This window comes from Schistocerca nitens, chromosome 1 (genome assembly GCF_023898315.1).
Source record: "Schistocerca nitens isolate TAMUIC-IGC-003100 chromosome 1, iqSchNite1.1, whole genome shotgun sequence".
Taxonomy (NCBI): domain Eukaryota; kingdom Metazoa; phylum Arthropoda; class Insecta; order Orthoptera; family Acrididae; genus Schistocerca; species Schistocerca nitens.
Window position 1 is genome coordinate 267639725 of NC_064614.1, and position 26958 is coordinate 267666682.

Consider the following 26958-nt stretch of genomic DNA (forward strand, 5'->3'; position numbering starts at 1 on the left):
ACCTCCTCACCAGAGACACGGCAGTTACGGCTAAAATTATTATTACTGCCTTCAAGAGTTTTTTTTTTCCTTTCTAGGAAACTGTTGCTGACTAGTAACACAAATCGTATAATTAAATATAGAAGTTTTTATTACATTTTGCGTGATCTTTACGAAAAAGAAATATAAATACATAATAGAAGTGCCAGTTGACACTTGGGTTAAAAAACGTAACAGTGTAATCTTTGGTGCCACAAAGTCTTCGTAGCGAGTATTAGAAATATCGGTCTACAGGTAGCACTCGCTGCAGGCGTCACGGTGGAAGGCCGGAGGCTACTCTGCTCGTTGGGCTTGTTGATGTCGTCACGCAGTTGCCTATGTGATACACCGACACACCTGCAACAACAAAGAGATTACTAAGAGTTTTATAGCAATATGCATTGAATTTTAAAATATCCAAAAACGAAGTGATTTGACATGGCATGTTACTCACTTACTTTCCATAATTTTCCGCTGTACACACAATCGCAAGTTTTCAAGTTTTACTTATGGCTTTACCATTTTCTTATTTTATTTTATTTTATCTATCTCTAGTGACATCGTAGTTGATGCGACATTACACACCAATCTTTCTTTCCTTTTCTTGTCTCAGATGTTGCGGAAAAAGCACATTATCTTGTTGAAATATACTTGTCCTAAAGATCATCTGTCAAAACTTGGCCCAGTATTCTCTGTAAGCATTTCGCAGCCAGTAAACAGTTTACTCCACCTGACAAAAAAAGGTGAAGCACCCAGAAGGGGAGGAGGAAACGAAATGAAACTTCTGTTGACAGGATACGTGATTTTATTTCAGTGATTACAAAATAGAGACAAATTTACAAAGGACTTGACAGTAAGAGACCCCGCTGTCCTAGATCCATGCACTGATTCATATGGTAAGGATGTCACAAAACAGTTGCGTCCTTTCCTGATCATGCTGATTCACAAGTGTTACCACTTGTCCTTGATATCCTGGATGCTGGCATTGGGACGGAGAAGGTCTAACACATGTACTACTGAGGACAGGTCTGGGGATCTAACTGGTCTCAAGAGTAACTCAACGTCACACAGACAATTTATAGAGACACGTGCTATGTGTGGATGAGCACTGTACTGTTGATAAATGGCACCACATTACTGTCACAAGAAGCACAGTATGTCTGTGGCATTACGTTGTGCCATCAGAAGCACAGTATGTCTGTGGCATGCCGTTGTGCCATCAGAATTCACTCGTTCTCTGCCAGCCGTGACCTCAGACATACCCAATAACTCCCAACACAATTACACCAGGAGTAACACCGCTGTACCTCACCCAAACACTGGAAGAATGGAACTTCTCCCCACTTTGCCGCTGTAATGGCCGACGATGGTCATCGAGATTAGTCCAAAACCTTGAATCATCGCTGAACACAATACATCAGCAGTCAATGCTTCTCGACCACTGCACCAATTCAAACGCAGCCGTTTGTGATGTGGTGTTGACGGCAGCCTAATAATTGAACATTAATGCCCTAGTACGTCTCTGACCTATGACGTGGGATGAGACAGAATGTTGCAGGGAGCCGATTAGTTGTTCTCAGTTGGCAGGCGCAGATGTGAAGGGGTTACGATGCGTTTGGCGCACAATACTGCTATCTTCGGACACGGTCAACTGTAGCTCTGATGACGAGTATTCTTGCCTTCATATTCCCATGCGGCCCAACATTGGGCCTCTCTCACAACCAAATGCCTCACAAATCTGGATACTGCATGATTCGATCAACTGGCCAAATGGAGAACAACAATGTGGATAGTTTGTTATAACGCAGTCTCACATGAGTACGCGGCATCTCCGTATTCTTAGGAGATATCACTCGACATCTGACAGTGTTCTCGCTCCTATTGTACCCAACCAGGGGCCCTCAAGGGCTCAGAAGTCATTTGCTGGGTGTGGGCTTGGTGACCCTGGGGTTCCTGACCTGTGGACTGATAAGCTCCGCCAGTCCTCTGACACCTCTAAGTATGCTTCAGCAACTACCGTGCACTATGGCAGTACGTCGTTGTGTGTCACAAGGAACCGGAATCTTGACTCAGCCAATGGTAACAGAAAGCATTCTGTTTGGCAGAAGGTATTTATAATGGTTAAAAGAAATGAGGGCAGTTTCGTTAAAGTTTCACCATTTTAAATAAAGTTAGGTTTAGAGGGCATTGCTGGAACCCTAAAATCTGTTAAGCGCTTGCACAGTGGGGCACCGTTGCTGAAACGTCTAGTTTCCCAAAAATGATGAACGTCCAGTAAGCTCAGTGTCTCGTGGAGTATGCAATTGAAACTGAACTGCACAACACCTTGAACTACAGCAAAAGTGTTGTGACTTGCAGCGATCTAGCTGACATTCTCCACGAAGAAATGAAAGCTGAGTGGTCCCAGGAAAGCTCTCGACGTGCAAAACTTTATGAAACGGGTTGATGGCGATCTTGTCAAATTAGACTCTTTTATCCTTTCATTTAACACCATCTAAATTCCAGAGCATGTCAAGGTAGGTTTCCTAAGCCTCAGCGTGTGCCCTTATTTCCCGAATAAGTACGCTGTTTGAAATGCCAGTAGTTTGGGCATACTACTCTCGGTTGAAAGGGAGAAGCCACCTGTGGCAAATGTGGTAAAGCCACCCACGATAGAGTTGGTCGTTCCTCTCCTCCGCCGGCCAGTGTGGCCGTGCGGTTCTAGGCGCTTCAGTCTGGAACCGCGTGACCGCTACGGTCGCAGGTTCAAATCCTGCCTCGGGCATGGATGTGTGTGATGTCCTTAGGTTAGTTAGGTTTAAGTAGTTCTAAGTTCTAGGGGACTGATGACCAACGATGTTAAGTCCCATAGTGCTCAGAGCCATTTGAACCATTTGAACCATCCTCTCCTCCGAAGTGTGTGAACTGCTCCGGGTATCACTCTGTCTGGAGGAGGGACTGCAGTGTCATCCGTTACCCATGATCACCGACCGCCACCTTTGCATCCATTCTCAAACAACAAGTCCAGAAAACGGATGCTGCTAATCAAACGGAGGTTGTCTAGGATCAGCATTGGTATCTGAATTTGACACTGAACTTGTGCTGCTGCAGTTACTTCAAAGCCTGCCTCTCCCCCAGAAGTTCAGGAAGGGCTGTGATTGCTGACATTGTGGAACTTCCTGCACCTCCAAAGATCGTCTTGTCCACCGTACAGCGCTATAATACCATTTCCGTGGTTGTGCGCCAAAGCCGCTCAGATAAAAAAATCCAAGTCGAAGGCAAAGAATCGTCCATTGAAGCGGGACGTACACAGTCCGACGGTGTCGACGTCATCGTATTTGATGACTCTGAAACGTCCCCTTAGAAAAATTAGTGAATTACTGTGCTGGTAAGCCCCTACGTTATTTCATTTTCAAACAGCTGAGCAGAAGTGACCGTACTCAGACTTTTCGCATTTCTCTCTTTACCTATTCTGAACAACACTAAAATGACACACAAATTTCTCTAACACATAAATTACACAGCTATCTGATCATTTAACTAAGAGAAAAACATTTATTTTACTACCTCAGTGAGAGATGTTTACGTAATTACACAGTTGGATAACTTCACACTTTTGAAATTGTATTTTGTCTGTACTTTGTGAACTGTTCATATTTTTTCGGAACCATTGTGATACTATGAGAGCTGTGAATTATGTATTTGGTATGGGATCATGATTTTTAAAGTACGTCTGAGGTAGATGACACTATTGAAATGAGCAGAGAATTTTTTTTAGGTTTTGAAATTATTTCAGAAAGCTACGACGTTTTTGAGATTTGACTGAGGTGTTATGATGTTATTATTACGACGACGATGTGTATTATGCTGTTGAGGTATGTTTATGATCAATAAGCTGAGAATCGTACTTTAAGAGTTATGAAATGTGTGTAAATGCGTGAATGTATCACAATGCTGGCGAAAATTTTTTTAACACTATTAAGTGTTGGGCAGTTGGATGTTAACAGCGCGTAGCGTTGCGCAGTTGGAGGTGAGCCGCCAGCAGTGGTGGATGTGGGGAGAGAAATGGCGGAGTTTTGAAATTTGTAAGACTGGATGTCATGAACTGATATATATATTATGACTTTTGAACACTATTAAGGTAAATACATTGTTTGTCCTCTATCAAAATCTTTCATTTGCTAACTATGCCTATCAGTAGTTAGTGCCTTCATTAGTTTGAATCTTTTATTTAGCTGGCAGTAGTGCCACTTGCTGTATTGCAGTAGTTCGAGTAACGAAGATTTTTGTGAGGTAAGTGATTTAGTGATTTGTGAAAGGGATAGTTTAATGTTAGTCACGGCCATTTTTTTGTAGGGATTATTGAAAGTCAGATTGCGTTGCGATTAAAATATTGTGTGTCATTTTAGTGTTGATCAGAATAGGTAAAGAGCGAAATGCGAAATGTCTGAGTACGGTCAGTTATGCTCAGCTGTTTGAAAATGAAATAACGTAGGGGCTTACCAGCACAGCAATTCACTAATTTTTCTAAGGGGACGTTTCAACTCTCCCAAAACTTCTTAAGAGGTAATGGACCTTGAAGCTGGACTAGGGCAATCATCACATCCCAAGACTTAACCTCCACTCATTGCGGGTTTCCCTCCCCAGCAGAAAGTCATGATGAAAGTACTACCCCAGTGATAGATGGCTCCCATCCTACAGTGGAACACTAATGGGCTCAGGTCACATGTGGAGGAACTGAAGCTCCTAGTGTAGGAACGCCCCCTTTCTTGAGTTTGCAGGAAACGTTTTTAAAGCATCTGACGAACCTGTAGCATGGAGCTATACGCCAAGGGAGGTGTCGCTGTCTTCCCCCTGGTTACTGAGCTGCAAGCAGTTGCTGCTGAAATTCATGTGTGTCGCAGCATCATTGTTTGTTCACTGTTTCCACCTCCTCAAGATACAATAAACTTTGAGGCACTCACAGAACTTATAGAACAATTCCCCAGACCATTCCCCCTAATGCGAAACTTCAATATGCATCAAGTTTTGTGGAGCTCGACCTCCACGTGCCCTCAGGGTAGGATTTCGGAGAGCCTTATGACATCTCACGAGTTGTGTATCCTCAAAACAGTACTCCCACATATTTATGTGCTGCTACTGGGTCATTCTCTGCCATAAACCTCTCTTTCTGCTTTCCCTCATAGACTCTGTTCAGTGGGAAGCCATTTACGATCTTGATTCTTGTGACAACTACCCACTCAGCATTCACCTACTCTATGGAACATTACTTGAAGAGAAGCCACCAGAACCAATGTTCAGCGGGACTAACTGGAGGCTGTTCAGCTAGCTGGCTGTATTTGAACACTGTAACAGTATCCAGGAATGGGTGGACCATATTACACGAGTGATTCATCATGCAGCTGCTTATCCATTCCTAAGTCCTTAGGTCATCTTAAGAGGTAGCCTATACCTTGGTGGACCAGTGAGTTCCACTGAGCAATCCGGGACAGGCATGCAGCTCTTCGATGGTTTAAGTACCGCTCAACAGCAAAGAACCTCATAGGAGTTTGGACTGCAAGAGCCAAAGCTCGACACGTAATTAAGGAGAGCAAGTAAAGGTCATGACAAGCTTTCTTGGACTCCCTCAACTGTTCCACTCGTTGTACAAAAGCATGTGACCCGATCAGCAGGATTTCTGGTAAACACAGTTGTTTACCAATAGTAGCAGTCCTGAAACACCCGGAGAAATCACTCAGATGCTGGAAGAGCGTTTTGCAAAAACTACTGCCATTTCCAGATAGGATCCGGCACTTCACTGTCATCATGTGATTTTAGAGACAGGCAAACTGGACTTCAGATCCAACAACTGTGAGTCTGTTACAAAAACTCTTTCTCGAAGTGGGAGCTAGAACTGCCACTGTTTTGGATTCGTGGTACTGCAACCGATCAGTGCTAAATCTAGTAGTGCATGTATCGACATCTGTCAGCAGTGTCAAAGAAAATTATCTTGGACTGTTTGAATTTGATATGGCAGACTGTTCACTTCCCGAACTCATGGACAGAGACAATTTTGACATCTCTCCTCAAATCACGAAAGTACCACCCGTGTCCCAATATTTACGAGTATTGCCTTAATGAGCTGTAGGAAAGAATTGGAGCGAATGGTTAACCATCATCTTGTGTCGTTGTTAGAGACCAGGCAACTCCTTAGCCGCTCTTAGTATGGCGTCCAGGGATTCTTTGTTCAGCAGGCAATCACTATATCAGCACATTTTTTGATATCAGGAAGGCATATGACACTACTTAGAGACACAGTACTCTCGTGCAACTGCACCAAAGGAGCTTTCGTGGCCACCTCCCCATCTTTATATGGTTTTTCCTGCCTAAGCGGTTTATAGATTCCCAGTTGGTGACACACTATCAGATCGATTTGAGCAGGAGAATGGTGTATCTCAGGGCAGTGTTTTACATGTCACCCTCTTTGCCACAGCCACAAACAGTATCACGTCTATCTGTGCAGTCCTGTGAAGTGCTCCTCATTTCTGGACGATTCTACTGTTTTCTGTTCCTCTTCTAGTGTTGCAACAGCTACTGCTCAGTTACAACTTGCAGTATGGAGGTTAGAGGAGTGGGCTGTATAGATGGGTTTTCACTTTAACTGCAGGTAAGTGCGTGTGTGTTCATTTTAATCATTCTCGTCATATTCTTAATTTACATGTCTTGCGTATGAGGGATACCATTCTACATTTTCGAGACTCAGGGAGGTTTCCGTGCCTCATTTTTGGCTCAAAACTATCGTAATTAGAATTATATATTAATACCTTCAGCTGATGATGGGCGTTGATGTATATCAACGGAGACAGTTGAAAATGTGTGCCCCGATCGGGACTCGAACCCGGGATCTCCCGCTTACATGGCAGACGATATATCCATCTGAGCCACCGACGGCACAGAGGATAGTGCGCACCCCTCCCGCGAGACCCTCATTCTTACCTTATATGTCCACCACTACATTCTCCGATCATCCATGAGTAACAAGGCCATTTTGGATCTACGAGCAGCATATGCTGGATTCACTTGGTGTGGAGAAAGCACAACCCCAAATCCAGGGTATTGGCTGTCTACCACCTTGTTTACTGCAGAGGCCCAGAGTAATTGTGGATCAAGTGCAGCACAGAAGAGATTGCTGTCCTGCATATGCTTTTAATACTTCATTTTTTGCCATTTTAACTGAGCACCACAACTCTAGGACTTCTCTATGGATGGGTCGAAACGGTGAGACTCCATTGGTTGCTCTGCGGTTTTCCCTGATCATGTCCTCAAGATCTGACTGTCTTGAGACTTAACTGTCTTTTATGTTGAACTTTATGTGATCTCGCAGGCAGTAGAGGGGACAAAGTGGGCTTCAAGTACTAAATTGCTTGTGTCTTCCGATTCACTGGGTAGGCTTCACTCTATACAACGCTTGTACCCATCAGATGAAGTATTCCAGAATATCCACGACGCCCTCCTTCAACTACAATGGCTGGGGAAGGAGATGTCTTTCCTATGGGTACCTGGACACATGGGTATTGCTCGGAACGAAAGGGTGAATGTAGCAGCCGAGGAGATGTATAGCAATCCTCAGTATTTTCTTGTGCTATCCCCCTGCATGCTATCACCTCGCTGTTGAGCTCCAGAGTCATGCACCGATGGGAAACGAGTGGCTGGAAGTGATTGATAATAAGCTGCATCTAGTAAAGCCCACAGCGTAACTGCTTTCAGCCATGACGATGGGTTAAGTTCCTGCTTACTCATCTTCGCATAGGCCAGAGTCCTCTGACACAAGGCTTCTCGCTCCAGCGAGAGGATTCTCCATTTTGCGGTGCTTGTGGAGTACAGATAACAATGTGTCACATTTTGCTACACTATGTTTTATTTTCGGACAAGAGAGCAGCAGCTGATTTGCTGGGAGACCTACCCTCTACTTTAAGTGACACTGAAATGAACGTGGTTAGAATTTTAAGATTTTGTGATGTGTCCAACTTGTTTCCAAAAATTTTAGGGAGATGTTCTTAACGTGTTAATTGGTGATTGACTCACCCATGTTTTTTGTAGGTAGTCAGCCAGTCACATTTTCGTTTGTTTTTCTTTTAACTCTTCCGTGGTTTTACTTCTATTTTAATCTCATGTGTAGCACCTTTCACCCTTCTCTGTTGTATTTAAGCCTGTAAGATAGAGTGTGTGGATCAGTGTGAGTGGGGTGGGAATGAGTAAAAGAGTGTCATTTTATAGATTTCTTCCTCACGGTGTGACAACAATTTTAGGCAATTTATCGACATTCGTTTCTTTTATTACGTGTAAAGACGCTTATAACTTTGCTGTTGAGCACTCATAAGCTCCAAAAATACATCCACGCCCTACCAGGTCTGGTAACAACTCTAAATATAGACTACACTAATCCACTTTGATGTCATTTCTATTTGTTACAGACAAATGCAACTCCATTTGCTTACATACTAGCCGATTGTGTGTATGTTTACGAAGTGAAACTGACATCCAACAAGTGTTCTTTGATAGTTGAGTTTTTTTTTTGCAGGCTGTAAACGTAGATATAGCAGAAAACTAATTAAGCTACAAAAAAGAATAATACATGTTACAATATTCTTTAAGAATGGTTGTTCAACTATAAAAAGAATTCTTTTCATTTTCGACACAAATAAAACAGTATAGTCTATCACGCAGCACCAACAGGATGCCAGATGGTCTGCAGTTCCACTGAGAATGAAATAAGTAACATCCACACGTTTCAGAAAATACCAAAATTTGACCTTTCTGACTCCTCCGTAAAAGAACCTACCGGGGATTACAAATAACTGGTCTCAAAATAGAACTGCATAACATTAGGACAGCCTGAAAGAATGACCTGAATGACGCCAAATTCAGAGGACGCATAGAAACGCCTTTGCTGGTGATCGGGGCTCAATTCGAAGTGCTTGCCAATCCGTACCTTGGCCAGCAAGATCTATGGATCTCCAAATTGAGAACGTCTGCAGTATTGTGGGAGGGGCCTCCATCCAGCTCGGAATTTTGACGATCCAGTATCCCAATTGAACAGAATTGGGCTCGATATCCCTCAGGAAGAGACTAATGATAATTTATTGTACTTTTCGTCTATAGAGAGTCTGACTTACGTTTTCCGCAGTCTTTGGCACAGCGTAGGCGGCCGGGGTTGGGGTATGACACGCCGTCAGTGCCACAGACGGGGTTGAACTCGTTGGTGGACGGGCAGTTGCAGTCCTGGGGCGTGGCGCCATCGCTGGGCGTGGTTGGACGGCTCGTGATTGGACGGCTCGTGATTGGACGGCTCGTGGTGGGACGGCTCGTGATTGGACGCCTCGTGGTGGGACGGCTCGTGGTACGCTGGACACCAACGGAAGGCGTGGGAGGCCTCAGGGTTCGCCGAGGACCCTGAGGAGGCCTGGGACGCGAGTCCACATCCTGAGGAGGTGTGGGCGGCCAGTCCAGCTCTGGGCGTCTGGTCTGCTGCTGGCGTCGCGGCGGCCGGCTGGTCGTGGCCGTGAAGAAACGCTGGGGCCGGCTGGTCGTGTGCGGGAAGAAGGGAGGGCGCCAGTCGTCAGGCTCCCACCTGTCAGGGTGTACGTCATTCCCAGGCCAGCCTCTCATCGGGAACCTGGTAACAGTTCGCTGTTTCAGTCCAACACTGATGATGTGTACAAGCTTGAAAACACGACACAAGACGCCTAACAGTACGGGGGAAGATCGGGTAGTACCGAACAAGTAACCTTTCTCGAAATTATAATATTTTCTGAGGGGTGTATTCGAACATACTTCTACTTAAAGTAAACTCAATGTCATAAGAGTATATGTTCGTTGTTCTTTTTTTAGTATTTTTTCCACCCTTCGGGTTTTGGTTGTTTAACTTTTTGAAGGGTCTTTCCAGACATTACATTGTAATCTGAAACCTAATACCCACTGCAAAATCGTATCTTCAGCGGTCTTCAATCTTATGTCTACATGACTTTCCATAAAATCGTAGTAAAATTCTTTACTTACTTTCATTTCCGTCTTATTGAAAGGATACTTTTTTTTCAGTTGCTGTGAATATTTGTACTCAACTTTACTCAAAGGGATAAGCTACCCATGTAAGTTTTTAAGACGATCGTATAATACTGTTACCTGTTCAGGAGTTAATTTTCTTGGAAAAGAACCTATTGTTTCTTAAAATGGGTTTCATAGCCATCTATCTGTTTCTGCACAAAGTTTTAAGTCTATCACCTATTGCTCTTCTTGGAATCGAATATTCTCATTCATTCTCATGATTGTCATTTCGCGAAATTCGCCGTTTTTGTGTCTTTCTTGATGTTACTTTCATCTTCTTTATGCCCTAACTTCTCCGTGTTCACCGTCTGCTCCACTTCAAAGAGTAGGCGTAGAGCCTGTTACGTTTTCACAAAATTACCTTTTCCTTGTCTTTCTGTATCTCTCTTCCTGTAAGTCTATAGATATTACATTACTTACTAGTCTTTGTGCACTCGTTTTTCCAATAAGCTTCTTACATTTTGTATCCCGTTTTCTATTCTCTCATTCATGCAAAATACATTTCTTTCCTTATTTCGAAATTCTTTATTTGATCTCTCACAGTGCATCCTTTTTGCTTTTCTTAAAAGTTCCATTTCAGCTGACTGTATACTTCTTTTGTCTTCCTTCGTTATAGTACAGGTCTCGCTTCAGTATGTGAGTATAGATGTTGCCAATACTTTGTATAAATTTGTCTTTGTGTCTTTCCTGCGTTTATTGGCTAATGACCTATGTGTAGAGCCACATAGCAATTGAAATTTATTTAACTTATTGGAGATGTCATTATTATATTCATAACTTACATCACATCCTCAAAGCTGAAACTGAATTACCTATTTCCATTTAGCATTATTTTATAGTGTACTTAGCATTTTTCTTTAAAAGCCACAACTTTGGTTTTACTTTAACTTGTTTCCATTGTCTAACAATGTAGTCAGTATAAACATTAAATTAAGTGGGCGAAAGACTGCAACCCTGTGGCACTCCTCTGTTAATTGCTATTGGCTCTGTTCCCTCTTTGTCTATATTAATTATAATTTCGCTATTTAAATACAAACTGTTTATCATTTGTGTTAAATGTTTAGGATAACCTCGTCTTTCCATTGCATTCCATGGCATATACCAATTCACTCTGTCGAAGGCTTTTTTATAATCTGCAAATGCAATGTGAATCTCCAGATTACGTTCTCGTCTCTTGTGTTATCTACCGAGCTATTTTAATGCTGTAATGGCAGGAACGTCCTATTCTAAAACCACTTCTTCCTTCCGTATGAGGGCGTCAGCTATTCTCTCCAGTCTGTTGTTAATTGTTCATCCATATAGTTTACAGACAGTGTTCAGCAGACGTATTCCTCTGTAGTTTTCGCAGGCATTTCCAATTCCCTTTTTACAGAGTGACATTACTCCCATTGCTCTCCAAGAGTCGGGTATCATCTTCAGTTTCCGATATTCATTTATTAAATGCACCAGTCTCGATTCAAACATTAAACCTCCATATTTAATAAGTTCTGTATTAGTGTTATCAGCTCCTGCTGTTTCATTGTTCCTCATCAGCTTTAACGCTTCTTTCATCTTCTAGAATATAATTTTATCTCCTTGGTATATTTCGTCATCTTGTCCTTTGGCCTGGTCTGTTTTCATTAGTTCAGAAATGGTTCAAATGGCTCTGAGCACTATGCGACTTAACTTCTGAGGTCATCTGTCGCCTAGAACTTAGAACTAATTAAACCTAACTAAGTTAAGGACATGACACACATCCATGCCGGAGGCAGGATTCGAACCTGCGACCGTAGCGGCCGCGCGGTTCCAGACTGTAGCGCCTAGAACCGCACGGCCACTCCGGCCGGCGTTAGTTCAGTTTTATCATTATTTTCTACCAACAATCCCTGATAGTGTTTTATGCAATCTTCCTCACATTTTACATAAAAACCCTGTAAAAACTTAAGTTTTGTTGCTCTCCATTTTGTCTGGTACAACCTGAAATTCCCTTATCCGACACAGCCCGAACGTACCGTTATGATAGGTAGACATTCCCATTGTTATTATTTGGGCCAGACGTTGTCATAGCCGGCAATATAGAGAATAATATCAGAAGTGTATCTAAAGATACAATAAAATATTGCCTGCTTGTTGAACACTAAAGTCTTGTCTTCATTTCGTGCAACGTAAAACTCACTAGGAAGAGGTATATGTTGCCACTACGAAAAGCACTGCTGTTTTGATTCAGAACTGCGTGACTGATCTTGTTCCTATATACTCCACACAGCAGCGACGCGACAGACGCTGTCGCTACTGTGGCTCTTGTTCGATGTTACCCGACATTCACCTATTTCTTTCGGTTGTGCAGCTTACGTGATATTATTAGGTTTAAAGTCATCGATAAATTACACACTGCTTGAAAACAATTTAAACGTTTTTATTCAGTTGGATTATCCTTAGATCACACTACTGTTCCGTTTAAAGAGTCAGTGCATGAGGCACGGTCCAAAACCAGTTTGCTTCCTGATTTCGGTGCTAGGGCCATTAAGAACAATCGAGTGTTGTCAGTGAGTATCAGGTCGGGTAGAGACAACATTTTCGTTTTACTCTCGCGTTGTGAATCGAAGGAAGAAGGAGAAAGAAAGAACTACTACAAACTATCATCTGCCATTCACTGAACAGTTAAGGAGAGTTAACGCGGGTGCATAAGTAAAAAAACCGATCAAACAAAGGAAGAAATTTGCTGAAACAAATTCTGTGAAATAACGCTTTTGTAGATCTGACAAGAAATTGCCGAGTGAAAGTACAACGAATGTGGGGATTTTTGTTCTGTCGTTGCGACTGTTCGAATTGCACGAGCGAACGCTCTCTCCACTCTCCATCGAGTTTCGGCGGAGTTTTTATTTTCTGAGGACGTGGCGTTAACTGTACCATTCAAGCGCCTGCGACACCACCACATAAATTCCCATATTCGATATTTGCCCAGTACTTTCTTGTCTGGTATTCAAAGGAGTTATATCACTAAATTTGTCTTGTAAACTTGTTATATTCTGGCAAAAGAGACACCCCAGTCGTTTATTTAAATGCTAGTAATCACTGTTTTTTTTTTAAATTTTAGAATATGCCCTTCATGTAAGTTTTGGTAAGGCAAGTACACATTTTGGAAATTTTTTTGTCACATCAGAATTAGCATACACCGATGAAAAAAATCGCAGCACCAAAAAATAATTAATGTAGAGTAATTAAATTTCGGGAATACATTTGTCTAGGTAACATATATAGGTTAATGTAAGGACGAGATATGCCACTAAAAATGTGAAATTCTGCTACATATAGAAAGCAAACATGCAATCGTGCATGCATTGAGTTGTACAGGTGCCTGGCGTCACTTTTTGGGATAGAGGACCATGTGTCGGCCATTACGGGGATGGTTATTGCTGCTCATGGATGACACTGGAGTTGTCCGACTGGAGACACATCCAGTGATTGAGTAGGCCAAGTCAACATATTGACGTTGAGTAGAGTTGCAACAGCGGTATGTGGGCGAGCGTTATCCTCATGGAAAACATCCCGTGGAATGCTGTTAATGAATGGCAACACAACAGGTCGGGTCAACAGATTGACATATAATTTTGCAGTCCTGCAGTCATACGAAATCGCACCAGAGACCATAACTCCAGGTATAGGTCCAGTGTGCCTGGCATGCAAACAGATTGGTTGCAGGCACTCAGCTGGCATCGAGGCAGAAACAGCTTTTATCAGGAATCACAACAGATCACACCCTGCCCTCCAATGAGTTCTCAATTGACATCGCCGGCCGTGGTGGCCAAGTGGTTAAAGGCGCTACAGTCTGGAACCGCGCGACCGCTACGGTCGCAGGTTCGAATCCTGCCTCGGGCATGGATGTGTGTGATGTCCTTAGGTTAGTTAGGTTTAAGTAATTCTAAATTCTAGGGGACTGATGACCTTAGAAGTTAAGTCCCATAGTGCTCAGAGCCATTTGAACCATTTGAAATCAATTGACATCATTGAAGTTCCAAATGGCAGTGGATTGCTATCAGTGTAATGAACGCTACAGAGCATCTGGCTCGGATCTGTCCTTGAAGTAAATAATCGGTAACTGTTCGTTGTGTCACTATGGTGCCAACTGCAGCTCAAATTCCTGCTGCAGATGCAGTACGACGAGCCACATCCACACGCCAAACCCAATGTCTTCCTTCTCGGTGGTGCCATGTGGGCGTCCAGAGCCCAGTCTTCTTACGACCGTAAGTTCTCATGACCACTGCTATCAGCAGTCATGTGCAGTGGCTAAAATCCTGCCAAGCCTTTCTGCAATACACTATGTGATCAAAAGTATCCGGACACCTGGCTGAAAATGACTTACAATTTGGTGGCTCCCTCCAACGGTACGGCTGGAATTCAGTATAGTGTTGGCCCACCCTTAGCATTAATGACAGCTTCCATTCTCGCAGGTATATGTTCAGTCAGGTGCTGGAAGGTTTCTTGGGGAATGGCAGCCCATTCTTCACGGAGTTCTGCACTGAGGAGAGGTATCGACGTCGGTCGGTGCATTCTGCCATGAAGTCGGCGTTCCAAAGCATCCCAAAGGTGTTCTATAGGATTCAGGTCAGGACTCTCTGCAGGCCAGTTCATTATAGGGATATGATTTTCGTGTAACCACTCCGCCACAGGCCGTGCATTATGAACAGGTGCTCGATCGTGTTGAAAGATGCAATCGCCATCCCCGAATTGCTCTTCAACAGTGGGAAGCAAGAAGGTGCTTAAAACATCAGTTTAGGCCTCTGCTGTGATAGTGCCAGGCAAAACAACAGGGGGTGTATGAGAAACACGACCACACGATAACACCACCGTCTCCGAATTTTACTGTTGACACTACACAAGCTGGCAGATGACGTTCACCTGGCATTCGCCATACCACACCCTACCATCGGATCGCCACATTGTGTACCGTGATTCGTCACTCCACACAGCGTTTTTCCACTGTTCAATCGCCCAATGTTTACTCTCATTACTCCAAGCGAGGAGTCGTTTGGCATTTACCGGAGTGATGTGTGGCTTGTGGGCAGCCGTTCGACCATGAAACCCAAGTTTTCTCGCCTCCCGTCTAGCTGTCATAGTACTTGCAGTAGAGCCTGATGCAGGTTGGAATTCCTGTGTGATAGTCTGGATAGATGTGTGCCTATTACACATTATGACCAGCTTCAACTGTGGGCGGTCTCTGTCAATCAACAGACAAGGTCGGCCTGTACACTTTTGTCCTGTACGTGTCCCTTCACGTTTCCACTTCACTATAACATCGGAAACAGTGGACCTAGGGATACTTCTGCCAGTATCTCGTCTCCTACCTTCCAAACTTTACAGAAGCTCTCCTGCGAACCTTGCAGAACTAGCACTCCTGAAAGAAAGGATATAGCGGAGACATGGCTTAGCCACAGCCTGGGGGATGTTTCCAGCGGAGTGTGCGGAGTGTGCGCTGATATGAAACTTCCTGGCAGATTAAAACTGTGTGCCCGATCGAGACTCGAACTCGGGACCTTTTCCTTTGGAGTGCTAGTTCTGCAAGGTTCGCAGAAGAGCTTCTGTAAAGTTTGGAAGGTAGGAGACGAGATACTGGCAGAAGTAAAGCTATGGGTACCGGCCGTGAGTCGTGCTTCGGTAGCACAGATGGTAGAGCGCTTGCCCGCGAAAGGCAAAGGTCCCGAGTTCGAGTTTCGGTCGGGCACACAGTTTTAATCTGCCAGGAAGTTTCATATCAGCGCACACTCCGCTGCAGAGTGAAAATCTCATTCTAGCACTGCTTTTCTTTGAATCTGCTCTGTCTCCTTTTGTTAATCCTACGTCCTAAGTAAATCAGATTGATGAACAATATTATTTTCACAGAATTCTTTGAATGGAACTCAGTCCGACGTCTGATCTTCCTACAGTTAGTTTTACGTTTAGTTTAGTTGCCGTTTCAGCCGTTTCAGCCGTATCATCCTTGGCCATTTGAACAACGTGTCTTTGTTTTTGCGACACCTTCATTGTAACTGGTCATTCGGTAGTGCAAAAGCAGCGAAGATTACGTAATCAGTTCAATATTGGTCGACATGGTGCTCTCCCATCTCGCTCAAGAATAAGAAAGTTGTTCTACAACTTTAGAAAGAGAGAAACGTTGAGACCTGGAACAGCTCGGGGAAGTGATCGGACAGTTAGAACAGCAGAAAACATCGAGAAATTTCGACAAGCTATGGAGGCCAACGTTTGGCGTTCAGTGGTAGGACAGGCTCGCTATCCGCACATTTCAGACAGGTCAGTTCGCCGCATTTTGCAGATTCGCCTGCACCGTCATCGTTTTAAAGTCATGGTGATTCAACAACTGAAGGAAAATGACTATGTACGGCAGCTTGTGTCTGCAGAAAGGATGCTATAAACCTTGAAAATCGACATTATTCTGATAATGAGTGTTGAGACTCATTTTCATTTATCAGGTGCTGTGAACAAACTAAATTGCCGGTATTTGTCGGAAAATGATTCACGTGAATTCTAGCAGAGGCCTCTAATAAGTGAGAAAGTAACTGTGTGGTGTGGATTAGCCCGATTTGGCATCACTGGAGTATACTATTTTCGAAAAATGGACGCACTGTGACTGTCAACTAGGGTTTGCATTGAAAAAGTACGGACTTTTGAAGCACTTTCAGAAGTCATTACTCGAGAAATTCGAGGAATTCCCCTAACGAACTCTTGCTCGGCTTGAACGCTGTATGGACAATTTTTCCTCTCGCCTGCAACAATGCCTGGACAAGAACGGCCGCCACATTGATGCCACTGCACCTGAATTGCAATGTGTCGTATTTGTGCTTTATGTTTATTAAATGGCGCTGTATTTGTAATCTTCGAGAAATATAAAACTTGAAATTTATTTTAAAATATATGTTAAAATGTTGTGGAAAGCGTAACACCTCCTTGCCGGACCCTGTACCTCGCATAAATTACACTTGAACTATATAGCATGCACTGGTTCATGAAATATTTGATGAGGCTATTACTGTTTAATAATATTAGTCTTGTTATTGCAGCAACATTGAGTAATATATATTAAGGCTCTTGATATCGAGAATGGTCCAAACGAATTGCACTTAATTTGCTCATTAAAAAATATTCCAGGTAACCACGTCGAGTCCCTCCTTTTGTATAATACGTTGACACGAACTGGAGCGCCTTCTAGCAGAATCGCGGTACTTCGCACCTGCTTAGCAAGTTTCAAGAAAAAATAATCAGAGAAAATTACCATGGTTCAATGTCGTCTTCACCTGCATCTGGCGGAAATTCAGGTTCTCTTTCGAACTGTGGCAATGCGAAAACCTGGGGCACAAGTAGACCTGAAACAGACCAATCGCACAGGAAGTTACACAACAACAGAAGCTTCAGCATAATTCTGAGATACAGTTCAGCTTATCCAATTTGGTATTTGTGAACAATTTGCATTTACTAAATCCGGTGGTTGTCTTCACTTGCGTACGTTTTATGTTGCACACACTGTATATTTAATCTGTACGTGGAATACTCATAAAGAATTTCTAGTCAAACAACTGAATGTTACACTGTTGGTAGTTCGTATTATCTCCTACAAAAACCCAAATATGATAACTGGTAGCTCATCACTCAGAAAGTTCATGAAATGCTTCCCGATTCTACTGGGAAGAACGCAAGTGAGCTTCTTTTCCGTCCTGTTATTGACCAACCGCCAGGGGTGTATTACAGTACCGCTGGAATCATTCAAGATCGATACATGAAAAGTTTGCCAGATCCTTCAGGTACAGATATTGTGCTGAATAGGGAAGTTAATTCTTACAATTCCTCCATAATTTGACTATGTGCCACTACAGTGGTAATAAACAGCCTAATGCTCTTCCATCTAATCCTCATGCTTCAGTTGTGGTGTGTTAGGTTAATCTTGCTAGTTTTCAACCTTAGATTGGCGTCTGCTTTACTATCACAGTGGATGCTTCACTATCAGGTTAATTACGTGACTAAGAAACAGCTGTACTGCGATCACTCACAACTTCAGCCACGGCAAATTTGTCAATAGTGAACAAATATTTCGAACACTTTGCCTGCCAACACACAGCCAGAAACTGATTCCAAGCTCTTGGTGAGTCAGCGAAAAAATTCGAGTCTTAAAGCAAGAGAAATCTTAAGACACACTCTATCTAACGCATGACCAAAGCCTTTATTAACACCGGCCTGACTGCGACCTGTTTATTGTGCCTAGAGGAAGAGAGGCTCTGCCAATTCAAGTCACCTGTGGTGATAGCCTTTTCCAGCTTGAGGCCATCCGGCCTGTATCACTGTCCAGCGCGAACTTGTGTGAAAAAATCTCGCCGTCACTGTCTGGAGAGCATGCCAAATTTTATTGTTGCAGTGATCTCTTTTAACTAGGTCTCTTGAAGTCATCCAAGACAGAATTGTTTCATTGTTTTCATACAAAACATCCTATGGAAAACCGATAAAAGGAAGAGTTTGGTTGTCACTTCTGAGATCGCCAGGGAATATGATGGTCCAATGTTCAGTGAACTAGACCTGTAGAGAGGAAAAGCAAAGTTGAAAGCCTAATGCGACACCTGATTTAGGTGTCCGTGCATTTTACAAATTATGACAGGTGAACATTGGGATGGTTCCTCTCTTATGCAACTTATTTCGATCTCTAATGACATCCATGGTGCGGGAGTTTTGAGAGGGGTATGATGAAGAGAGAAGCTTGCACAGGATAGGGTAGCATGGAGAGCTGCATCAAACCAGTCTCAGGACTGAAGACCACAACAACAACAACAACATGATGAAGAGATGAGGTAGAGAAACCAAATGGACTCGTTGCAGAATGTTGCACTTCTTATGTCCAGAGGGATCAGGTGGACATCCAGCGAATGTTTCGTTTATAGGGATCTGGGATGTTAGAACATGCACAGAGAATATTTTTCAGAATGCCAGGAAAGATATTCCAGTGTGGAGTGCTTCCCAGTAAGGTCCTATGTAAGGCACATCAACAGTTACATTGGGTCAAACAAGCCTGGTTGTACACGCAATGTGTGACTGTCAGTTAGTAGTTGTAGGCAGAGGCTCGGCCACATTCGGTTCGGCCACTCCTATGGCTGTATCCAGCGCCGCAGGAGATGCTGTCTTGCAAACGCCATGACTTCTTGTCGCTAGGACCATGATCACCGACTCCCTCACATGAGAGACTAGCTTCCAGTGCTCTGTTTGTCTGGAAGTAATAATTAACAAACTGGAAATCAATAGGTAAATTACTATTTTATTCCATATTTAACCTTAGTGTGCTATGAAAGACCTGCCACGATAGCCGCCGTTCCTAACACACGATTGTACCATGGCGCTCAACTCGTAGGTAAGCTAGTTCGAATCCTGGAGGCGAAGAATATGCACAGCCAGTATTTGGCGGGAAGGGAGAGCAGGGGTGGTGGCGCAAGGTTCCTGATCACCAGTCTTTGCTTCACTGTTCTGGATTAAGTTCCAAATCACTGCCGGCCGGTGTGGCCGAGTGGTTCTAGGAGCTTCAGTCCGGAACCGCGCTGTTGTTACTGTTGCAGGTTTGAATCCTGCCTCGGGCATGGATGTGTGTGATGTCTAAGTCTACAGGACTGATTACCTCAGACGTTAAGTCCCATAGTGCTCAGAATCATTTGAACCATTTTTTTCCAAACCACTCCGCAGTGACACTGTTGATGGTGATCCGTGCGTCGGACGGGGACGTTAAGCACTCAGCACAGTTATCCACACGACACAGATATACACGTCGGAGGAAGGCAGCGGCAAACCACCTCGACTAGGATCTTGCCTACAAAGGCGGTGCAGGATTCCTGTATTGTTTCATAAAAGTTTGTATAACTGCAATCAATTTAGTCGTAGTCCAGTTTTAAGTAAGTTTGTAGAAGTAAAAGTAATTTTAACGAGCTCTAAATACAATCCCGCAGTAAGAACCACACTCAACTGCTATTATTTTAGAATTAATAAAGAAAATGTATGTAAATTATTTACCAAAAGTGGACATAAATTACAGCTCGATCTTCGTATTCTGATAGGCTACCGTTCGGGCGGGAGAATGCTTGGACTGATTTCTAGATGCTATGTATCGTTTCAGTTTATCAGCAAAATCAGTTTAGTCCACATTCCACTGTACAGGAATTGATATTTGAGAGCAATGACAGAATATGTGACTGATTACTGTTGTGCGGAAAGCGAATAATACTGTGTTATCTGTTTCAGCACTTACGCAGAGAGTACAACAGAGATGATATACGGCCTGATGGCAACTGTTTCAGGTCCTTCGGCAGAAGGCCATTTGATTCATTAATTTGTCAGTCACTCGTTCTGCCGTACCGAAAAATCAAAAACAAAGAATTCCATAGGTCCTTGTACATTGGCTTGTCGAAAAAAAAAACAATATCATCGTCAATAGAACCCGTCTGTCTACCAGTTCTATCAAAAATGAATTTTATCGTCATAAGACAGTCCTTTTACGATTCCTGCTTGGTTGCCTCGCACATAGTACACTGTCAAGTCACATTAACGTAACCACCTGTCAAATGCCTGAATAACACCTATTGCAGCGCAGGCCGCTGCGGATCCTGCAGGAAAAAAGTTACTGATGTTTCGAAAGGTACCGACAGGGTCGTGGAGCAACGTCGAACTCAAGTGTCGTAGCCAGCTGTGTTAGGTTTCTCGGCTGAGGATCCCTGGCGCAAACAGACCGATTGAGGTCATCCCATACATTCTCGATTGGGTTTAAATCCGAGATGTCTGGTGGACAGGGGAGTACGGTGAACTGACTCTGGTGCTCTTAGAACCGTACATGTACACTGCGAGATGTGTGACACGTTGCGTTGTCCTGCTGGTAGATGCCATCATGAGGAGGAGAAATAAACTGCATGTAGGGGTGGGCATCGTCCCCAAGGGCAGTCAGGTATATACATACAGTGATGAGCAAACTTTATGACCACTGCCCACCGCGAGGTTTAATGCCTCCTGGTGGTGATACGGGCACGTGACGCAGGAAGGAAAGAATGTAAGCGGAAGAGAGACGAACGGGCAGTCATTATAGCGAGGATATGTGCCGGAAATGCGGAAATCCATTGATATAAGCGGTCGTGACAACCGGAACATTGTCATAGCCCTGCGGCCGTAAACGAGAATCTCTGAACTGGCGAAGCTGGTCGCCTGTTGGTGTACTACTGTCATGAGCATCTGTGGAAAGTGGTTGAACGACCACGTCTCAATACAAAACGCAGAGGTCGGAGGATCTCCCGCTGTGAAATCCTGGATAGGCAGCGATCTGTGACAAATCTGACGACAGAATGCAATGTTGTTGAACATGGAGCTCCATATCACACGACCCCCATGTGTTCCTGTGTTGCCCCAACGACGTCGTCAGTTATGACTGCAGTGGACACAGCATCACTGAGTACTCACAGTGGATCAACAGAAACGTATCGCCTCTCGAATGAATCGCATTACTTGTTGCACCAGTTCGTCGATCTGGTCCTTACATGCCGTCATCCAGGCGAATGGCTGCACGAAACATGCAGCGTGCCAAAGATGCAGGCTGGTGATGGCAGAATTATGCTATAGGGTACTTTGAGTTGGGCTTCCACGGGATCTATGATGGTAATTGAGGACATCATGACAGCAGTGAACTATGTGAACATTATTGCGGACCATCTGCATCTCTTCATGCCTGTAGTCTCCCCCTACTCTGATAACATCTTCCAGCAGGATAACTGTCCGTGTTGCAATCTCAGAATCGTGCTACATTGGTTTGGGGAGCATTACAGTGAACTCACACTGATTTCTTAGCCAGCAAAACTACCTGATCTGTACCCACTGAAACACATATCGGGCTCCAGCTGTGTGCCCGTTAACCACTATCCCATAAACTGCGAGTACTTGATCTGTACTCACTGAAACACATACCGGGCTCCAGCTGTGTGCCCGTTAACCACTATCCCATAAACTGCGGGTACTTGATCTGTACCCACTGAAACACATACCGGGCTCCAGCTGCGCGCCCATTAACCACTATCCCATAAACTGCGGGTACCTGATCTGTACCCATCCAGTTGTTTCTGCCTCTGACATTGTTCGTCGTCCATCAGTTAACGAGTCCTGCTCTTGCTAATAATCAGAGCAGCTATCGCTTTGCCTCTACCCTTTCTGTTTTATTTTTGACTGCTGGATGCTATGTTGTTACTGCCGACAAGTCAGTCTTGGTGTCGCATCCATTTTAGATGGAACAAAATATTCACACGAAAAATGTGCAGGTTATCTTATAAGGCGTATACACAACAGATACCCAAGTCAGTGGTGGCCTCAGAAAATCACTGGTACATTTTATTTTGTTGATTGATTGACTTGGGGGAGGGGACGAAACAGTGAGATCGGTCCCATGAGATTAAGGAAGGATGGGGAAGGAAGTCGGCCGTCCCCTTTCAAAGGAACCATTCCGACATTTGCTTGAAGCGATTTAAAGAAATCACGGAAAACCTAAATGGGTGGACGCGGGTTTGAACAGTCGTCCTCCCGAATGCGAGTTCAGTGTGCTAACCACTTCGCGACCTCGCTCTGTTTTAAGTTTTTCTGAAAGCGATTGTGCCCTAACAGATGAGACATTGTTGGTATCTGTTTTCTTCATATCTGAACTTCATACGTCTGCGTGTACCGGATGTCTCTTGACCCTGTAAGCTTCTTTTACAAAATGTAGCTTACAGTTGTTTTATTCATATAAGACACAGACTAAGAGCTCCTGTATTTTGCAGTAAGACGAAGTAGAATTTCCTTTACCGTGATTTGTGGTTATATACACACAGTATGTGGTTGTATCTCACGGTCAAAGTATATCCATGTCCCTGAAAAACAGCGTTGCTAATCTAAGCTTTTATTGCGATACTTTTTTCTCGGACAAGACAATATATTATTCTCAGTTTCTTCCCTCGCTTTTAATTTTTTGATATTTTTACACTCGCGTGAACGACCTGAAGGTGATATCCAAAATTACTTTGTGTTTAACCACTGCTGACCTTTTGTGGGAGGAAGAAGATATGAAAGGCACTGAGCTTAGATGTTCACCAAAGAACTGGACTGTCGAGTGTCCGAGCCTTATAGAAATTACGTAAGAGCTTATCGCGGCCGCAGAGTCCTGGGAAAACCTGTCTGGCGGGATGGGTCACACGTTGCCTACTGCTTGCTGCATCTGTATAGACACTCACCATTACTGTCCATCGGCAGTTTTGTTTTGCTTCCAGGAGAGTGCAGGATGGTTCCCAGAAAACCGACACCCAATGATTCTTCCCTATAATAGTAGTCATGAGAATAGCTGTTCCCTCAGACGTTAAAGCTTCACAAAGTTAGTGACACACAACTTTTCGGGTCACGTTTACCTATTTTTGTGTCAATATAGACATGTCTATCATGTTAGGGAGAGAACACTATTGAACAAGAAGTCTATCAGACTCCAAATATTTCAAAATCTTAAACAAGGCTGCTAGTTCAGCAACTGTACGTCAGTAAACTTCGAGAGGTTGAAAAAATCAGCCAGCTTGTTGCAAATAAAGGTTTACTGGTACTCTTGGTGTAGGTTTCGACAATTTTAAAATTTTCTTCTTCAGAAAGTGTAATGGACCTTGTTCCATCACGTTCTGATTGGCTTTATTTAATGTACTTCATCAGAATTTGATGCAACAAGGTTCATCACATCTTCTAAAGAAGCCAATTTTAAAATTTTGAAAACCGATATCAAAGGTTGCAGTAGATCTTTATTGGCAACTCCTTGGCTGTTTCTTTTTCTTCTTTTTACTCATCCTCTCCAAATTCGCTAACAGGGGACGCGGCCGCAGCATTAGGGTGGCACAGCACACGGCCATGTCCCCTGTTCGCGATTGTTTATAGACCGTAGAAGCGGACCCGTCCACAGTATTGGAATCCTGCTACTTTATTCTGTGACATACCACCTTTTAGCAGTGTTTTGCTCTGACGGACAACAAACGTTTGATACAAAGACTTGTCCTTTCTATCTTGAATGCTTTAGTTATATATTCACCTGAAGATGTGGCTTTTAGTGCCATGAAACCGGTTGTGGTCTAATAATAAAGAAGAGAATACAACTGAAGACGTTTATTAATGCCCAAAATGACTATTCATAGTTGTGGCTGCTGTACATTCGAGGTTGTCTGCGTTACGTTTCACAATCATGCTCTTCAGACCTCCGAAGCATGACTCTGTTCTTGTGAGATGGATATTTGGTAAGGACATCAAGCATGAAGGAATGCAGGTGGTCCGCAATAATGTTCAAGTAGTCCACGATGTCATGGTATATCTGATTAATACCACATTTCCCTTGGAACCACAAGTGAATGTCCACCATAGCTTAATACTGCCTCAGCGGCCATCATCTTTGGCGTGGTACATGTGTCCCCTGGATGACGCCATATCCGGACACGGCCAATGACCTAGTGCGGCAAGAAAAGTGTTTCATCCAATCAGAAAACATGTTTCCATTGATCCACTGTCCAATCTCGATGATTCCGTGCGCACTGCTGTCGCAACTGAAGATGATGTTGGGTCAACATGGGAATATGTATGGGACGTCTGCTAGTCTGTGATCCACGGTGCATAGCTAAATAAACGTGGGGGCTTATGAAAACATTTTTGGCTAACGTATTTTCCAACTTAAGACGCGAAGAGGAAACGTTACCGAACATACCCAGCTTTAACTTAAGTATTCATATTTTCAGGAATGTAAAAAAAAAACATAACATCCTATCTAGTTCATTGTCTAGGTTGGCTTTTTTTTTAGTATACAGAACTGATTGTACCAATTGTTATCGAAATCAAGGATTTGTATTTTTGCAAACGTTAGCTTCATAATTTTTTGGCGAAAACTGTTTTCACTGCACAGAAAATTATTCAGGACCCCTTTACTTGCATGCGAGATACGGGTTGCAAGACGAAGTTATAAAATAGTTCCAACAAATTGCAGGGACGCCTGGGCAACAAAGTCAGTAATGTTTGGTTGTGCACATAGTCTCCGATGATTCTGTTCCTCAGCCGGCCGTTGTGGCCGAGCGGTTCTAGGTGCTTCAGTTCGGAACCGTGCTGCTGCCGCGGTAGCAGGTTCGAATTCTGCCTCGGGCATGGATGTGTGTGATGTCGGTTAGTTAGGTTTAAGTAGTTCTAAGTCTAGGGGACTGATGACCTCAGATGCTATGTCCCATAGTGCTTAGAGCCATTTGAACCATTGTTTTGAATTCGGTTCCTCAACATAACGTTACCCGTGACACCGATGGATATTTTTCAGAAAATTATTTGTTAAGTTACAATTTTCCGCCACTTTTCTATTCACGCGATTAATATTGGTTCTTACAATGCTGAGCCTTCCACTTCTCATTAAGAACAGTCGTTCCATAAATGAATTACATTTATTGTTGCTCTTTCCCTTAAGTAACTGTCATAAGATCATAAACGTCTCACAGAACCTGATGAATTTTAATGCGAAAGTCTCCTTTCGCACAAAAATCTATTCATGTATCATCGTTTTCTCGGAGCGGGATGATTTATTTTCGCAGCCGTTCTTATCACAAAGAGAAGCAACAACAACACGAGCAACAACGGCTACCGGTGCACGTCGGATCTTCACACGCCACTGTGAACACGCAAAGTGATTAATGCAGATAGTAATAGTGTCTAACCAAACAGACGTTTCTCAAATTTGAGAATTTTCTCGTCATTCTTACGTACTTCAATGACGAGCCCAAAAATCAGGTGCGAAGTTTTAATTCTCCGATCAACGGCAACTCTTCAGTTAAAGATAATTGTAACAACACAGCACAAAACTTACCTACGAGCACTACGACGACGGCGGCGGCGGTGACAGACACTTGCGTTGCCATGGCGATCCTCTCTGCGAGTGCAGCGGCTGCGACCGACGGGTTATATAGTGAGCTGTGGGCTGCGGCGGCGGCGGCAGTTCCCGACAAGGTCGCGGTGCCGGTGGCCGGATGACCAACCGGGCGCTCCGGTGCGTCTGTCCTCATTGGCGGATTTCCCTGCTCTTCTTAGTCCCCGTTGACACCGAATATAGTGGAAACATCCTACGAATTATTCACTGTTGTGGTGGTTTAATGTAATTAACATCCTCTTATAATAGGGCTATGTTTCCGGAAGTAGCAAAACCCTTATCTAGTCATGATATTTATACAGAGGTCATCAGCAAATCTTTGAATCATCGTGGGTTTCTATGACTGTGCCAGTATCAAGAAAGGCTGCCGGTAGAAGCAGTCATTGTTGAGTAAGTCGTGCAAGTGTCAACTTACTCGTCGCACTGTACTGGCTGCGGGATTAGAGCATTTCCGCACGATCGTTTCTTTTTTTAAAATTTTAAAGTGGGCCTGAATGAAAATCAGTGTTTAGTATGTTTTACGACTTCTTTTGGTTACTCTTCATCTTCGAAACAAATATTAAACGTTAGTTTCATGAATTCAGACTGCAGAGTAGTCGAAAGCTGACCGCTACTTCTACTCCTCACAGCGGACAGCATATATCGACAAACTGAGCACACCGTTGAAATCGCGTCCGCAGCGATTTCATAGATGCTGCAGAATAACTTTCGGTTTAAAAGCAACTGTAGTCGTTGAGTACTGTACCTACTAATCCCTGAGCAGCAAAGGCGTCGTGTGGAATTTTGCAATCAAATGCAAAAATAATTGTACTCTCAACATTTCCGCTAATATAATGTAATCTAAAGAACCTCCGAAAAGAACTCTGATGCTGAGTCTTTAACAAGTAGTCTGAATGGTTGCAGTGCCACCTAGAACTTCAGAGACAGTACATATAAAAGATAAGTCTCAAAATTTT

At 43.5% G+C, this 26958-nt stretch overlaps 1 protein-coding gene across 1 annotated transcript; it reads right to left on the reverse strand.

Annotated features, from left to right (window-relative positions):
* Window positions 1-124: 124 nt before the first annotated feature.
* LOC126235402 (salivary glue protein Sgs-3-like) lies at window positions 125-26019 on the reverse strand. Its single transcript, XM_049944127.1, has 4 exons — window positions 25943-26019; window positions 17327-17417; window positions 9153-9652; window positions 125-375 (listed from the first exon to the last, which is right to left on the reverse strand). Exons 1-4 carry the CDS (start codon window positions 25992-25994, stop codon window positions 293-295), a joined length of 726 nt encoding a protein of 241 aa, XP_049800084.1. The 5' UTR covers window positions 25995-26019; the 3' UTR covers window positions 125-292.
* Window positions 26020-26958: the final 939 nt, after the last annotated feature.